Genomic DNA, 17,654 nt, shown 5'->3' with positions numbered 1-17,654 from the left:
TGAGGGGAGGGGGGGGGAGGAGTTAAACAACCGAGGGCTGAGGAGGGAACTGACCGAGGGGGGAACAATCTGAGGGGAGGGGAGGGGAGGGGGAACAGACCGAGGGGAGGGGGAACAGTCTGAGGGGAGGGGGAACAGTCTGAGGGGGAACAGTCCGAGGGGGGAACAGTCTGAGGGGAGGGGAGGGGGAACAGTCTGAGGGGGGAACAGACCGAGGGGAGGGGAGGGGGAACAGACCGAGGGGAGGGGGAACAGTCTGAGGGGAGGGGGAACAGTCTGAGGGGGAACAGTCCGAGGGGGGAACAGTCTGAGGGGAGGGGGAACAGTCTGAGGGGGAACAGTCCGAGGGGAGGGGGAACAGTCTGAGGGGAGGGGGAACAGTCTGAGGGGAGGGGGAACAGTCTGAGGGGAGGGGGAACAGTCTGAGGGGAGGGGGAACAGTCTGAGGGGGAACAGTCCGAGGGGAGGGGGAACAGTCTGAGGGGAGGGGGAACAGTCTGAGGGGGAACAGTCCAAGGGGAGGGGGAACAGTCTGAGGGGGAACAGTCCGAGGGGGGAACAGTCTGAGGGGAGGGGAGGGGGAACAGACCGAGGGGAGGGGGAACAGTCTGAGGGGAGGGGGAACAGTCTGAGGGGGGAACCGACCGAGGGGGGAACAGTCTGAGGGGAGGGGGAACAGTCTGAGGGGGGAACAGACCGAGGGGGGAACAGTCTGAGGGGAGGGGGCAGACTGAGGGGGGAACAGTCTGAGGGGAGGGGGAACAGACCGAGGGGAGGGGGAACAGTCCGAGGGGAGGGGAGGGGAACAGTCCGAGGGGAGGGGAGGGGAACAGTCCGAGGGGAGGGGAGGGGAACAGACCGAGGGGAGGGGGAACAGTCTGAGGGGAGGGGAGGGGGAACAGGCAGAGAGGAGAGGGGGGGAACAGTCTGAGGATAGGGGGTGTCAGTCTGAGGATAGGGGGTGTCAGTCTGAGGATAGGGGAGGTCAGTCTGAGGGGAGGGGGGATCAGTCTGAGGGGAGGGGGATCAGTCTGAGGGGAGGGGGGATTAGTCTGAGGGAAGGGGAACAGACTGAGGGGGCAACAGTCTGAGGGGAGAGGGAACAGATTGAGGGGAAGGGGGTAATGACTGAGAGGGGAGGGGTAACACCTGTGGAGAGGGGGGAACAGATCAAGGGGAGGGGGACAGGTTCTGAGGGGAGAGAGTTTCAGGGTATTGATAAAATTGATTTAAGTATTGGGAGAGTTGGAACGACTGGACGAGGGTGAGTGTTGCAATACGAGAAGGAGAAAGAACCTGTGGTGCAGTGTAAATTGAGAAAATTAGGTGGGAGAATACAATAGCGTGGGAAAGTGAAGTAGGACTACAGAGAAACAAATTGGTAGGGGAGAAAATAATCTGAACGACGGGAGGTAAAAAGATAACGAGAGGGGCAGAACGTGCCGGGGGAGGGAAAGAGACAAAAATAACTATAGTCAGCTTGGGAAAAGGAAACAAAGATGACAGAGGCTGCAGGCAAAGTGGAGAGTCCCAAGCAGAGTGAGTCGGCAAAGCAGAGCAAAGTTCCCAGTGCCGCAGAGAGCGGGGAGAAGCTGGTGCAGATGGAGTCTGAGCTGAACCTGGACTCTGCAAGTGAAACCATGATCCGAAATGCAAAGGCTTATCTGCTGCAGAAAAGCACCATATCCAGTCTCAGCCTGTGAGTATTCCAACCAAATCTTTGAAACAAAATTGTGACCTTTAACCAATATTATTTTCCTTCTATCCCATTTGCTCACCTCCTCTACCATCTCTCCGTCCTCTGATCTCACTGCCCCTCAGATCTCTCTTTCACGCCTTACTTACTTGCAGCCATTTTCCTCAATTGTGAGCTTTCCTTGTAATTGATAAAATCCCATATTGTTGCTATGTGTTTCTCAACCAGGGTTCCCCAGAACTCTAGGGTTCTGCAAGAAACAGTGATAAATAGGCCAATGCATTTTTGAGTAATTTTTGTTTAATTTTATATTTGTCATTTTACTATACACGGATTGTTGGAAAATCCTTGTTTCAACCTCAAATATCATTTAAAATGAAAACCTCGGTGTGAGGTCTCATAAATGAGCAGTATGATTTTTTTTTTGCATTGCCAATAAATTTGACCAAAAAAGGGGTCATTTTTTCCTTAAACAAGTTATCCAAAAAAAAATATAACGTTTACCACGTGAACTACGATAAAAATATAAAAGAGATAGATATTAATAATGGTATATAATAATTTTTATGCAGGGGTTCCCTGAGACATGAAAACTATTTCAAAGGTTCCACAAGGGTAAAAAGGTTGAGAAACACTGGTGTAGAGGGAAGGTAGGTAGCCAGCATAAAGAGGTGAGAGGCGAGGCAGCGGCTGGTAGGTGATAGATGGATCCAAGAGGTGGGGATGACTGGCAGATGGAACCAGGTGAGGGAGGAGAGAGTTTCTAGATGGAGGCTGGTGAAAACAGATAAGGAAAAAAATATCTCAGAGACACGAGAGATTACAGATAATTAGTAAAGTTGCAGTTGCTGGAATTTTGAGTGAAACTGCACGAACTCATCGGGTCAGGCAGCGTCAATGGGGAGAAGTCGTAATTCCACATTTTGTGTCAAGACTCTTTATCAAGACTTGAGGTGGTTAGCGCTGTGGTTAATTAATACAACACTGTTACAGCGTCAGCGACATGAGTTTGAATCTGGCGCTCTCTGTAAGGAGTTTGTATGTCTGCCCATATCTGCATGAGTTTTCCTTCAGTTGCTATGGTTTCCTCCCGCCCTTCAAAACAGGGTAATTGGGATATTTGAACAGTATAGGCCAGTGGGCCGGAAGGGTCTGTTACAGTGCTGTATAATATTTTTTAAAATTAAAATTAAATTTAAAATTTAGCAAAATAAAAATAAGGGGGCTGATATTACATATATAATGGGGAAAGAAGTTGGGGAGGGACCAAGAGGTGATAAAGTATTGGATAGAAGGTAGCAGAGGTGGAGAGACATGAAGAAACAGAGAGACTACTGTGGGGATGGGGGGGTTGTGAGAATGAAAAGAATAGGTAACAAAGAGGTGGAACCAGATAGAGGTTGGGCTTACCAAAATTGATGAACACTTGAGGAGTGGGGGTGGGGGGGAAGGTGCGTGCAGTGATGTGGAGTCAGAGGGACTAATGCTGGAATCTATAAGTAGATGAGGTGACTAGAATGGATGCTATTAGAGGAGAGGTGAAGGGTAGATGGATAGAACCAGAGGGGGATGAGTGTGTGGGCGGGCAAAGGGTCTAAAATGTGGGGAGTGGGAAGAATGGGAGTAGCTCAGAAGAAGAGAAAGGGAACTCGTTAGCTGAAATTGAAGAAGACTTACTGTTTTTTACCACTGGGTTGCAGACTGCCCAGGCGGAGGTGTTGTTCCTCTGTTTTAGGGCTCACTCTGGCAGTGGAGATATTGGCGTGGGAATGAGAAGGGAGTTCAAATGGCATGTAACCGGGAGTTCAGCATGCCCATTATGATTAGGACGTGACTGGTCTGCAACATGGTCCCTGTCTGCATGTGATCTTGCTTAAGGAACCTCTTTATTTTAGCAGATATTGCAAAGGAAGAGGGCAAGAAAACAGAGAAAGGTTTTAAATGGTTGAAGTTAAGATGAAGGGATCCTTTAGGCAATAACATTAAAACACTTTAGTCTCTTTGTTACTGCCCCTTTAGCTATGACCACCTCTCTGAGCTGTTGACAAAAGTGCTGGACGAGAGGCCCGTCAATGCCGTGGACATCATCGAAGACATCAGCGTGAACATCAAGAGGTCGCAATTCTCCAAAAAGATAGACACGCTGCGAGATGAGTATGAAACCACAATGGCGTACAGTTTAGCTGAAGTTCAGAAATCTCTCTTTGTCAAGGCAGTGGAAGAGGAAGAAGGGGTGGACCATGAAGAAGAAGTGGTAAGTACTAATTGGCTGGTCTTGAGTCTTTGGCAGTTCCTTAGGCCAGCAGCCACTGTTGATGTTTCACCTACAAATAATTTTTGTTCACTCAACACCAGTCTTTGCTACTCCCATTCCCATTCTTGTCAATTAGTAAGTGTGAATGTTTGCATTACATTAACACAGCAGATGCCTGGTACAGGTGCTCAACTTACAATGGGGTTACATTCTGGCAAACTCATCATAAGTTGAATAAAGCATAAGTCAGATCATTATAAGTAGGGGAGCAGTATTGTGGAACAAATGTGTACAGATATGCCAACACCCCACTAATGATCAAAACAGGTGGATTGATTCCTGCTCTCTCAATGTTCCCCAGGTTACTGGAGTCTTAAACTAGATGCCATAGATTTAGAACCATAGAACATTACAGCACTGAAAACAGGATCTTTGGCCCTTCTAGTCTGTGCCAAATTCTAATTCTGCTTAGGTGAAAGCGGAAAGATTTAAAAGAGGCAATATTTTTAACACAGGGTGGTGGGTACGTGGGTATACCTCACAAAGTATAAGGCTCAAAGAATTATATTCAATCCACACTATCTTGAGGAACTACCATCAGGAAGGAGGTACATGAGCATCAAAATCAGGACTGCCAGGCTGGGGAAACAGCTTCTTACCACTTGCTGTGAAATTGACGAATAGTCCTGTAACATACAACAATTACATCACAGAAACAAGCCAATTCGGCCCTTCTAGTCCATGTCAAACACATCCTCCCAGTATTTCCTAAGCATATGTAGTAATTATACTTAAAAAGAACAGTGGTTATAAAATGATTTGAGACATTTTGAGGTTGTGAAAGTTTCTGAAGAAATTAGCAAGCATTTTTCTTTCCTCTTATAGTAAATGTTTGTGGCATCATTCCCATTTACCCTTCTTGTTCTGCTTCCTCCAGCAGTTGGAGACGCCTCTCCCAAATGTGATGGAAATGGCGTTTTACTTCGAGCAAGCAGGGGTTGGTCTCAGCAGGAATGAGATGTACCACATCTTTCTGGCACTGAAGCAACTGGTGGACAGTCAGCCACTGCAGAAATGCCGGTTTTGGGGGAAAATCCTGGGCATCAAAGGGAATTACATCATAGCTGAGGTGGAGTTGCGGGAAGGGGAGGAAGAGGAGGAGGAAATTGAGAAGGAAGAGGAAAAGGAAGAAGATAGGAAGGATGCTGATCAGGATGGTGAGGAAGAGGGAGAGGTAGTGGAGGACAAACCACCAGCGTCAACGTATAAACCACTGCCAGTAATCCCAAAAGAAAGGAATCGCTCTGGCACCAACAGGTACACTTACTTTGTTTGCAGTGAGCCAGCGAGGGTTTGGACCAGGCTCCCCCCAGTTACCCCAGCACAGATCACAACAGCTAGGAAGATCAAGAAGTTTTTCACCGGCAACTTGGATGCTCCCATCATCAGTTACCCACCCTTTCCTGGCAACGAGATGAACTACCTGAGGGCGCAGATTGCTCGAATATCTGCCGGCACACAGATCAGCCCACTGGGGTTCTACCAGTTTGGAGAGGAAGAGGAGGAAGAAGAGGAGGGAGCAGTGAGAGAGAGTTATGAGGAAAACACAGACTTTGAGGGCATTCCAGTGCCAGAGCTGTTGGACAACTTGGCGAACTGGGTCCATCACACGCAGCACATACTCCCACAGGTGTGATGTCAACACTTTACATTTGCATTTTATATTTTAAAAAATGTTCTTACTACTTACATACTTCACCTATGTAGGTCTCACTGGGGGCAGGGACTTTGCTGTGAATATTGGAATGTTCAGAGTTTATCAGCCATGTTTACCTGGACAGCAAATTTGGAAATGATACAAAGATTGGAGGAAGATTTTCAAGGCTTGCAGAGGGATCTGGACCAGCTGGAAAAATGAGCTGAAAAATGGCAGATGGAATTTAATGCAGACAAGGGTGAGGTGTTGCACTTTTGGAGGGATAAACCAAGAAAGGACGTACACAGTAAATGGTCAGGCACTGAGGAGAGCAGCAAAACAGAGGAATCTGGGAACACAGATACATAATTCCCTGAAAGTGGCATCACAGGTAGATAGGGTTGTAAAGAAAGCTTTTGGAATATTGGCCTTCAGAAATCAAGGTATTGAGTACAGGAGTTGGGAGGTTATGGTAAAGTTGCATAAGACATTGGTGAAGCCAAATTTGGAGTATTGTGTGCAGTTTTGGTCACCCAACTACAGGAAAGAGATCAATAAGATAGAAAGAGTGGAGAGAAAATTTACTGGGATGATGCCTGGACTTCAGGAACTGAGTTACAGGGAAAGATTAAGCAGGTGAAGACTTTATTCTCTGGAGCGTAGGGGAGATTTAATATATGTATTTAAAATTATGAGGGGACAGACAAAATAAATGTAGGTTGGCTTTTCCCACTGAGGGGAGGTGAGATACAAACCAGGGGACATGAGTTAAGGATGAAAGGGGAAAAGTTTAAGGGGAACTTCTTCACACAGAGAGCGGTGGGAGTGAGGAACGAGCTGCCAGCTGAAGTGATGAATGTGGGCTCAATTTTAACATTCAAGAAGAATTTAGACAGGTACATGGATGGGAGGGGGCAGACTAGGCAGAAAAATAGTTCAACCCTTTCTTTCTCTTGCTCTCTCTCTCTCTCTCTCTCTCTCTCTCTCTCTCTCTCTCTCTGCAGACTTCCATGTTTTACTACGGATTCTTAATTGAGCAGCTTGATTTGCAAACTCCAGCTACTTTCTCTGGTTGCAGGGTCGGTGTGTCTGGTTCAATGCTGTTCAGAAAAAGGAGGAGGATTTTGAGGAGGAGGAGGAGGAGGAAGAGGAGGAAGAGGCACCAGATGAGCTGGAGCCAGAGGTGGGACCTCCCCTCCTTACCCCATTGTCCGAGGATGCAGGTAGTCACCGGAGTGAACTCCTTGCATGTTGTCATAACCAAAATTTCTGATTTTTCTCAAGTTGCTGTTGAAAAATTCCTTCCTACTTACCCATGTTGGCCGATGGAATGGGAACAATTCAGTGCAGAAGGAGGCCATTGGGACACTGTCCATAGATTCAACCCCACATATTTTTCTCTTCATGCAAGTTTATTATCATCTGACTATATACATAAAACCAGATGTAACAGTATTTTTCCAGACCACAATCCCCACATATATAATGCACACGACATAATAATCACATATAAGATATAATTTAAAGAATATATAAGTAGCCTGCTCATTTCCAATAACACAAATCTTTCGCTCAACCTCATCTATTCCCCTTCTCACAACGATCCAATTTACCACCAAATTCCCACCCTCTGGAGAGTCCCACTTTCTCACTAAATCCCAAATTCCAAGAGACAAAAGGGAAAGGGGAGACTATAAGACATAGGAGCAGACAAAGGCTATTCAGCCCATTCGAGTCTGTCTCGCCATTCAGTCATGACCTGATCCATTTTCTAACTCAGCCGCACCTCCTAACCTTCTCTCCATAACCTTTGATGCCCTGGCTAATCACGAACCTATCAATCTGTGCATTAAACACACCCAATTTGTTGCAAATTCCACCATCCTCTGGCAAAAGAAATTTCCTGCATCTCTGTTCTGAATGGACTGCCTTCATTCCTGAAGTTGTGCCCTCTTATCTAGACTCTCCCATCATGGGAAACAGCCTGACTACATCTACATCTTTCCACATCCAGTGCTGTCTGTAGGAGTGTGTATGTTCTCTCCATATCTATGTGGGTTTCCTCCAGATGCTCCAGTTTTCTCCCACCCTTCAAAAACGTACCGGTATTGTAAGTTAAATTGGACTAATTAGACAGCATTGGCACGTTAGCCAGAAGGGCCTGTTAGCCTGCAGTATGTCCAAATTTTAATTAAAAAAAATTTAAATATAAAAATTTAAATCTACTCTGTCCACACCTTTCAATATTCAATATGTTTCAATGAGACCCCCTTTCATTTTAATAAATTCCAATGAGCACTGGCCAAGAGCTGTCAAACATTCCTCATATAATAACCTTTTCATTCCCAGGATCATCCTTGTGAACCTCCTCTGAACCCTCTCCAACGTCAGCACATCCTTTCTTAAATGAGGAGCCCAAAATTGCTCATAACATATCAAGTGGGGTCTCACCAATGTCTTGTAAAGACATTGAAGAATACATCCACAAGGTTTGTTTCCTGGGTGAACGTGTCCATAATTCTCCAAACACTTGCTTCTAATGTTTTATTTCTCCCCCTCCAGAGGTCAATGGTGTCCTCCCATGGACGATGAAGGCTTCATCCAATCTGATTCCTCAATATGCCATTGCAGTGGTACAGTCCAATCTCTGGCCAGGAGCGTGGACATTTGCGACTGGAAAGTGAGTATCCAAGTACTTCAGGAAAGTTTTTCTAGACTAGAAGGATACACAGGGGAGATGTAGTGGATGTTGGATATTTGGACCTCCAAAAGGCCTTTGACAAGATGCCACACTGAGGCTGTGAAACAAGATTTGAGCCCATGGAATTACAGGAAGTTTACTAGCATGGGTGGAGCATTGGCTGATTGGCACGAAACAGAGAGGAGGAATAAAGGGATTGACTACCCATTGGCTACCGGTGACCAGTGGTGTTCCACAGGGGTCAGCGTTGGGGCCGGTTCTTTTTCCGTCATTTGATTTGGATTACGGAATAGATGGGTTTGTGGCTAAATTTGCAGGTGATACCAAAAATAGGTGATAGAGGAGGTGGTGCTGAGGATAAGGAAAGGCTGCAGAGAGATGAGGAGAACGGGCAAGGAGATGGCAGATGAACTACAATGTTGGAAAGTGAACGGGCAGGCACTGTGCTAGAAGAAATAGACGGGCAGAGTATTATTTAGATGGGGAGAGAAATCAAAATTTTGGGAGTCCTCATGCAGGATACCCAGCCTAAAAGTTGACCTCCAGGTCGAGTTAGTGGTGAAGAAGACGAATGCAATGTTGACATTCATTTCGAGAGAGATAGCATACAAGAGCAGGGATGTGATGTTGAGACTCTATAGGGCACTGGTGCAACCTCACTTGGAGTATTGACCAGTATTGGGTGCTGTGTTTGAGAAAAGATGTGCATTGGAGAACTCTCGTTCAGAGAAGATTCTAGAATGATAGCAGGAATGAAGGGGTTAGCATATGAGGAATAGTTGTTGGTTCTTGGACGGTCCTCGAAGCACAGAAGGATGAGGGGGACCTTCTAGAGGCATTTTGAATGCTGGAAGCCCTTGACAGAGTAGATGTGGCAAGGTTGTTTCTCATGGTTGGGGAATCTAGGACAAGAGAACGCAACTTTGGGATTAAAAGGCATTAATTTAAAACAGATGCAGAAAAATTTCTTTACTCAGGGGGTCATGAGTCTGTGGAACTTGTTGCCACAGGTGGCTGTGGAAGCGAGGTCATTGGGTGTATTTAAGGGAGAGATTGACAGGCATTTGATTAGTCAGGGCATCAAGGGTTACGGGAGAAAGGTGGGGACTGGGGCTGAGTGGGAGGATGGATCAGCTCATGATTAGAACAGCAGAGCAGACTCGATGGGCCAACTTCTGCTCTTAGATCTTGTGCTTAGCTCCTCCTTCCAACAGGATGTGTTCAGGAGCCACAGAGGTGCAATGGGTAGAACCACTGCTTCCAAGCACCAGAGACCCAGGTTCAATCCCAACCCTAGTGTGGAATTTGTTCCTTCTCCTTGTGACCGCAGGTTCCCTCCCACATCCCAAAGACATAGGTCAGCAGGCTAATTGTCAATTGTCATGGACACAGGTAGGTATGGAGTCAAACACGAAAGTCCGCAGACACCGTGCTTGAAGTAAAAACAATGCTGGAGAAACTCAGCTGGTTGACAGTGTCCTTTATAAAGCAAAGGTAAAAAAACCTTTCGGGCTTGAGCCCTTCATCATGCAAAATGTAGGCAGGCGCTGTTAGGTCTGCTTTGTTCATGAATGAGTGAGACAAACACCAGGCTGAGTCGAAATCAGGGTTCTTTGTTCTTTATTACCGGATTGTAACACTTGCGACCAACCATGTTAGTCGGAGAATGCATTCTGCCGTTATCAGCAAAATGGTGATTTTTTATACCCTTGGATATGTGCTTAGAACATCATCATATCATTACTTGTCCAATGACTAAAACTGTTGCTATCCTTTCCCTGCTAGCTTCCTGCCTCTCAATCCATCAATGTCTCTCTTATCTTGTAAGTACAAGGATGCATTCACATCTTGTTACAGCCCTGTACATTCCCATCTCATGATGTTTTACCTAACAGGAGTACAAGGACACCTCCCCTTCTTGTTACTGCCCTGTACAGGGTAACTCCCTACACATTCCCATCTCATGATGTTTTACCTTACAGCGCCCAGTAGGGAGAGGGGCAGGGGAGGTGCGGAGGCCTGCAGGCAGGAGGTAATAGGTGGATAAGGGAGGGAGGGCAAACTAGCAAACAGTGGGAGGGAGGATGGTTCTGTGAATGAAGAGGGAAGGTGGTGGAGAGTGGGAGGAAAAAATATAGAGGGATGGGGAAGAGAAGAAGAACAGGGAGTGGTCTAGCAGAAACTGGAGAAGTCCATCTGGCTGGAGAGTGCCTAGATGGAATATTTGGAGTTACTTCTCCAATTTATGGGTGGTCTTGGTTTGATATTGCACAAGGCCACATACAGACATGTCGGCACGAGGATGGGGGGCAGACTTGAAATGGTTGGCCACTGGGAGATCCCCGTTATTGATGAGGACAGAGTGAAGGTGGTCCCAGTCTTTGTCCAGTCTCTCCGATGTACAGGAGGCCACAATGGGAGCACCGGATGCAGTTGACGACTCCTGCAGATTCACAAGTCAAGTGCTGCTTCACTTGGAAGGACTGTTTGGGCCCCTGAATGGTGGAGAGGGAGATGGGGTGGGCGCAAGTGTGGTGCTTCCTGCAGCCGAGTTTTGCCGACATTTTTCCATACTTTGATGAAGGGCTCAAGACTGAAATGTTGGCTATGTATCTTTATCTTTCCTCTGTAAAGTATGCGGTTTAACTGCTGAGTTTCTCCAGCATTGTGTAATTACTATTTTTAAATGTGAATATGGATGCAGCGTGGACCTGCTGAGTTTCTTCATTGTACATTGACAATGTACAATATTTGTACATTGGATCTGCAGATTTTTTTATTTAACCCTAATTGCCCTCTGTAAATTGCCCTCTTGTATATGTGAGTGGTAGAACCTGGGGTGTGGGGATGAGAAAGAGGGCAGAATAACAAAAGATCCATGCAAAGGGATGGTTAGTACAGACTTGATTGGCTGAAGGGTTGCCAAGCTCCTTCACTTCATCAGAACATGGTGTGGGAAGGAGCTGGTGCCTTCCAGCATGGATCCAAGGAGGAATCTCAGTTAATCGAAGACATGATCTCAAGGATGGCCAAAAGTGTAAGCAAGGGCACAGAGATTTTAAATTTAAAAAAAAGTTTAGACATGCAGCCCGGTATCAGGCCCTTCCGGCCCATGCTGCCCAATTACACCCAATTGACCTACAATCCCCATAGACAGCCGGAGGAAACCCATGTGAGAATGTACAAACTCCCTACAGACAGCGTGGGATTTGAACCCGGGACGCTGGTGCTGTAATAGATGGACCCTTTGTTGGCAGAAACTTGGCATCGACCCTCAGACCTTGAAATTGAACAGGTGACAAAAGTGATGTTTGACCGATGCATCACCAGATCATCTTGGAGGGGTCAATAGGCCAGGCCCACTAAGCAGGACACTGGTGTCCTTCCTGTGTCCCATCCATGTCCAATGAACACCTTTTGTCTGTGCTGCTCCCTTTCCCCATTCTTCCCTCCTCCAACTAGATGGCATTAACATTGACCCTGAATTTCCGTTAGCCCTCCCACCCCATTTATCCCTCTGCCTCCTTTCCTCTAGCTATTTCTCCTCCCCTTGTCCCTCTATCCCCTTTTCCCCAGCTCTGTAACCCCCTCCCATAATCAATTCTCACCTTTCCTCTCTCCTGTCCGGGTCCAATTAATACCCTTTGTCTGTTGGCCTGTACTCCACCCCTTGCCCTTTCTTTCCTTCTCCACAGCCTTTTAATTCAGATACTTGCCATCTTTTTATTCATACTTTGAAGAGGGGCTCAGGCCCGAAACATCAGTCATATACCTTTATCTCCCATGGACACTGAGTTCCTCCAGCATTTTCACTCCAATTACAGTATCGGCAGACTTTTGCGTTTCACGGCTTTCTTTAGCCTGGAGTTCCCATTGTGTGTCTTAACAGGAAATTTGAGAATGTCTACTTGGGCTGGGGCCACAAGTACAGTCCGGAGAACTACAGCCCCCCTGCAGCACCGGCAGTGCAGTCGGAGTATGCCAGTGGGCCCGATACCACCGAAGTGGAAGACCCGACGGTGGAAGAGGAGCAGGCACTGCGCGCCGCGATTGAAGAGCAGTTGGCAGCCGCAGAGGAGGAGGAAGAGGAGGAGGAGGAGGAGGAGGAGGATGACAACTGAAGAAACACGGAACTTTCCCCACCAAGATTCTTTTACTTGGTTTTTTTAAAATTAAATCCAGCCGGTTACATTTTCCCAGGACAAACACTTCACCTGTGTTGAACTAAATCTGTAAATGCTTTGTTTTCTAAGCAAAATAGGAACATAGTGAATAATAAAGATTCTTACTTGTGAAGGCAGATGCAGGCAAAGAGTTGAAGAAAGATCCAAAACATTCAGTCTCCTTCTTGCTCCTTTTGGTGCTGCCCGACCTGCTGAGTGTTTTACCAGCGACCGAAGCATTTGGCCTTTGTCTGGGGTTGAACAACAGAGAAAGCAGGAAAGGCCAAGGTGGGAGGGAGAGCCTGGGGTGGGTGGGGTGGGAATGGAGTAGGGAAGCAAAAATAAGAGGCAAACTGGGTGTGCAGGAGGGAGGTAGGTAGTGAGAGGGCTCACTCAGGAGAGGAGCTGGAGTGAAATCCAAGGCAGAGAAAAGGACAGAGGCAGTGGACTGACTGAAGGAGGAGTGGGAAGTGGTGGTGAGAGGAGAGGAGAGATCACACTTGTCCTCCTTCAAATTTTGGAAGATGACAAGATGCCTCCACCATTTCCACAGCTACACTGTGTGATGCTCTGGGATGTAGTTTATTGGTGCTGGTGCTTTTATTCCAATTAATTTATCCAAACATTTTTAATGATCACTAATTTCCTTTAGTAATTCCTTTTCATTTGACTCTTGGCTCCTTACTTTTTGCAGTGGGCAGTTAGATATGATCTCTCATTGAAGACAGAGATCTTATCAAAAAGAAGCAAAAATCATTTGTAACCACTTCTCATTAGACCGTACCTAATCTTGAACAGCCTGTTCCTGACTTGGCTCCTCTACCAACATGACAGAACACCCATCTCGTACACAGTCCAGGAATTTGTCCTCCACTGTAGTATTACCTTGTCTCAGCCAGCCTATAGCATTACACTCTCCAATTTTTTTTTTCAAAAGGTTGGCTTCCTGAGAAACAATTGAGGTTTTTTGATATACAACTTCAAGCTCAACACAAAGATAAATTTGGATTTGCTGTATCATGTCGGAAGTTGGAGAAACATTAAATTAACTTTTATTGAACTTAGCACGTTTAATCGCATAATGATGCTGGCACATTGTGTTAGTTCAATTGACCTAAAAATGTTTTGCCGCTAGTTTTCATTTGTACTCAGCATCTGATGCCTCTCACATCAGTGTCCAACAATAGTCGGCCGGCACTGATGGATTCCATTTGCCCTGACACCGCTTTTCCATGGTTGCAATGTCCTGGTGAAACCTTTCACCATGTTTATCACCGACTGCACCAAGATCAGCGGGGAAGGAGACCAAGTGAGAATGCAGAAAATGAATTTTCAATGATATGTGGCACTTATGGTTTTGTCTGCTTGAAGTATGACAGGAAATCACAAAAATAGGTTATACCTAAAAAATAGTATGTGATATGAAATTTTTCAGGCGATTTTTGTGATCAGCAGCCCGTAATCCATAAAATACAGCCAAAAGTGTTCTGAAGGCAATATCAACCTGTGCGATGACCTTGAAGGTATATAGATTTGAACCCCAAGGTCCTTCTGTTCATCCACACTCTTAAGAAACCAACCATTAACCCTGTACTCAGCCTTTTAGTTTGTCCTTTCAAAATGCATCAACTCAGTAAATATGAGACAAGGTTGGATAGATTTTTACATATCAGAGGAATTAAGGGATACGGGGAAAAGGCAGGTAGGTGGAGGTGAGCTGATCATTAGATCAGCCATGATCACATTGAATGGCGGAGCAGGGTCAACGGCCAACTCCTGTTCCTGTTTATTATGTTCTTAAAAGCATGTCTTCTCACATTAGAAAACTACAGCACCGAAAACAGGCCATTTGGTCCTTCTAGTCTGTACCAAAACATCATTCCTCTAGTCCCACTGATCTGTATCCATTCCATAACCCTCCAGACCGCTCCCATCCATATATCTATCCAATTTATTCTCAGAGTAAGCCCACACTTACCATGCCAGATGGAAGCTCATTCCTAACTTCCACCACTCTGAGTGAACAAGTTCCCTCTACGTTCCCCCAAAACCTTTCACCCTAAAGCCACATTCTATTTATCTCTCCCAATATAAGTGGAAAGATCCTACTCCCATTTACTCTGTCTATACCCTCATAATTTTGTAAGTGATCAAACCTCCCCTCATTCTTCTACGCTCTAAGGAATAAAGTCCTAACCTGTTTAATCTTCCCCTATAACTCAACTCATGAAGACCTGGAAACATCCTAGTAAATCTTCTAGCAACTCTTTCAAATCTTACTGATATCCTTCCTGTAGTGTGGCGACCAGAACTGCAAACAATGCTCCAAATCTGGCCTTACAAATGTCTTAAACAACCTTACCATATTATCCCAAATCCTGTACTTAATACTTTGATTTATGAAGATTAAGATGCCAAAAGCTATAACCCTGTCCACCTGTGACGCCACTTTCAGGGAATTGTGTATCTGAATTCCCAGATCCCTTTGTTCCTCTGCACTCCTCAGTGCCTGACCATTTACCGTGTATGTCCTACCTTGGTTTGTTCTTCCAAAATGCAACGAATACCACAGAGTGACTGTAGTAAAAACGCACAGAAATGCTGGAGGAACTCAGCCGGTCTTGCAGTGTCCATAGGAAGAAAAGATATATTACCAACATTTTGGTAATCTTCAAGGTATAAGTAAAGATCAGGAAGACGTGCACAAATGGGTCGAAAGATTCCTGAGGCAGCCTCAATCCACTGCAATTTGACCCCTGTCATAGAATAATTGACAAAAGGTGTGGGAGTTGGTAATAAATCTTTACCTCTGATGGACGATGCAAGACCGGCTGAGTACCTCCAGTATTCCTGTGACTCCATTTTCCAACTGACTGGCCATGGCTTGTCCTGACCCACCAGTAGATGTCACCATCCCCACACAGCAGAGAGGTCCCCAGCCCACTCCTGAACCATAACCAGAATCGAAATCCACACATCAGAAATGTTTTCACTAACTTCAGCGTGGTGTCTGTTGCCATGGGAATTATTACAGGAACATCAGCTACTCAAACACACATTAAACTGTTAAGGCTCAATAAGTCAGGCAGCATAGCTGGAGAGAGGGGGAGTGGACATTTCAGGCTTGGTACCATTTGTGAAAAATAAAACATGTAAGTCTGGAGACCCCAGGATTGAAGTAAAAACATTACGCTGGAGAAACTCAGCAGGTCAAACAGTGTCCTTTATATAGCAAAGATAAAGGTACATAACCATCGTTTCGGGCTTGAGCCCTTCAACAAGGTGTGAGCAAAATATAGGCAGGCACCCGAACAAAATGTGGGGGTGGGGGGTGGAGAGACCTGCAGGCAGGAGGTAATAGATCTTGAGAGCAGCGGGGATTACAGATGGGGAATGGTGAGAGAGAATCCCACAGAATTCCCTTTGGAGAGAGGAGGAAAACTTCCTCAGGGAAGGCATCCCTCGAAGAGTTTTCACAGAGTTTTGCAGTGAAATAGAGTAAAATAATGGAAGCCTCCTGCTTGTGGGACATGCCCTTCCTCCTGCCTCTTCCCCCAACTCCTCCCCACCATTTTATTCACATGCCTGTCTACATTTTGCTCATGCCTTGATGAGGGGCACAAGCCCGAAACGTTGGTTCTGTATCTTTATCTTTGCTACATAAAGGACACTGTTTGGCTTTCTGAGTTTCTCCAGCATCGTGTTTTTGCCATTTGGTGAAAGCTAGAGAATGTAAGAGGGTAAAAGTGGGGAGTGAAGCAGGGACAAAAGAATGGAGTGGAGAGCAGGAAAGAAGAAACAATGATGTGGAAGGCTAATGTGTGTCTAACATGAGTAATGCAAGGAAAGGAACAAAAGATGGATCTAAAGATTCTCAAGGCAGCCTCAATCCACAGCAATGTGTCTATTGTCATCAAATCATTGGTGAGAACTGTGGGAGGAGGCCATTCATCCCTTCCAGCCTGCTGTACTATTCAATGTGATCATGACTGATCATGTGACCTCAGTACCCTGTTCTCTCCACACCCACCACCCCCCTTTCCCACCCAATCCCTTGAGCTTCAAGGATCACATCCAATACAGTAAAAGTCCATAAATTTGGATCACCCGAGAGTCCAGACTTCTTGAAACTCTCAGACTTTTAATATTTAGTGGCCTCGTTTATGTCTAAATGCCACAGGTGCACAGAAGTTGCAGAAATAAATGAATAATTTTTTTTGTTAATAAAGTATCAAAATGTACCTGCTCATCTCTTTTTTATACTCCTTAAATTTGAATTCTAAAAGTACTGCCTGAGAATCCAGAAAATCCGGACTGACCCAATCCCCGAGCCGTCCGGATTTTCATTAGATACTGTATATCTCATGAACCAGGCTCAACAACTTTCTGTGGTAGGGAGTTCCACAAGTTGAGGATCTACGGGACGGTGACCACGACAGGACCAGGTGAGGGGCTCTGAACAGGCAGCAGATGACTCAAGTCAAGGAACCCACTCAGGTTGCGGGCTGCTGGAGACTGGCTCAAGTCTGGCTGAAGGGGTACCAGGTGTTGGGAATGGGATATGAGAGGGTGGTGAGGGTGCTGAAGGGTTCCTGATTGTGTTGGAAGTTTGGATCTGGAGCTCGGGCTGCTGATGGCTTGGACTGGACTCTGTGCGGCTGTGAGAGCGCTGGAGGTGAATCCACAGACACTGTGTCTTTGAGGGGACTTTCTTTTACTTAGCTTTCTCTGACTATAAGAGGTGCTTCGGGCATTTTCTGTTGTTTAATATGACACTGTTTTTATTACATGACAATAAAATTGAATCTTGAGTTTTGAACTCTAAGTGAAGAAATTTCTCATAAGTCCAAAATGCTTCCCCTGCTCCATAGACCAGTGGTTCTCAACCTTTTTCTTTCCACTCACATCCCACTGTAAGTATTCCCTAGGCCATCGGTGCTCTGTGATCAGTAAGGGATTGCTTAAGGTGAGATGTGGGTGGGAAGGGAAAGTTGAGAATCACTGCTCTAGAACCAATTGTTACTGAAATATTTTGCTTGAGAAAAATGGTCATTGGTCCATTTCCTTTGGAGTTCTGAAACCGTGCACAGAACGAGTCCATGAGGGACGATTAAAACAGTGGTTTTCAAACTTTTTCTTTCTAC

At 45.8% G+C, this 17,654-nt stretch overlaps 1 protein-coding gene across 1 annotated transcript; it reads left to right on the top strand.

The window, feature by feature from the left end:
• Positions 1-1,164: 1,164 nt before the first annotated feature.
• Positions 1,165-12,671, top strand: rsph4a (radial spoke head component 4A). The gene is made up of 6 exons (XM_069909868.1): positions 1,165-1,699; positions 3,716-3,950; positions 4,888-5,640; positions 6,725-6,869; positions 8,209-8,326; positions 12,237-12,671. The coding sequence occupies exons 1-6, from the start codon at positions 1,500-1,502 to the stop codon at positions 12,466-12,468; spliced, it is 1,683 nt and encodes a 560-aa protein (XP_069765969.1). The 5' UTR covers positions 1,165-1,499; the 3' UTR covers positions 12,469-12,671.
• The last annotated feature ends 4,983 nt before the right edge of the window (positions 12,672-17,654 follow it).

The sequence above is a fragment of the Narcine bancroftii genome, chromosome 13 (assembly GCF_036971445.1).
Source record: "Narcine bancroftii isolate sNarBan1 chromosome 13, sNarBan1.hap1, whole genome shotgun sequence".
NCBI classification, from domain to species: domain Eukaryota; kingdom Metazoa; phylum Chordata; class Chondrichthyes; order Torpediniformes; family Narcinidae; genus Narcine; species Narcine bancroftii.
Note: the sequence above shows the minus strand (reverse complement) of the source record. Positions and strands in the feature narration are given on the sequence as shown.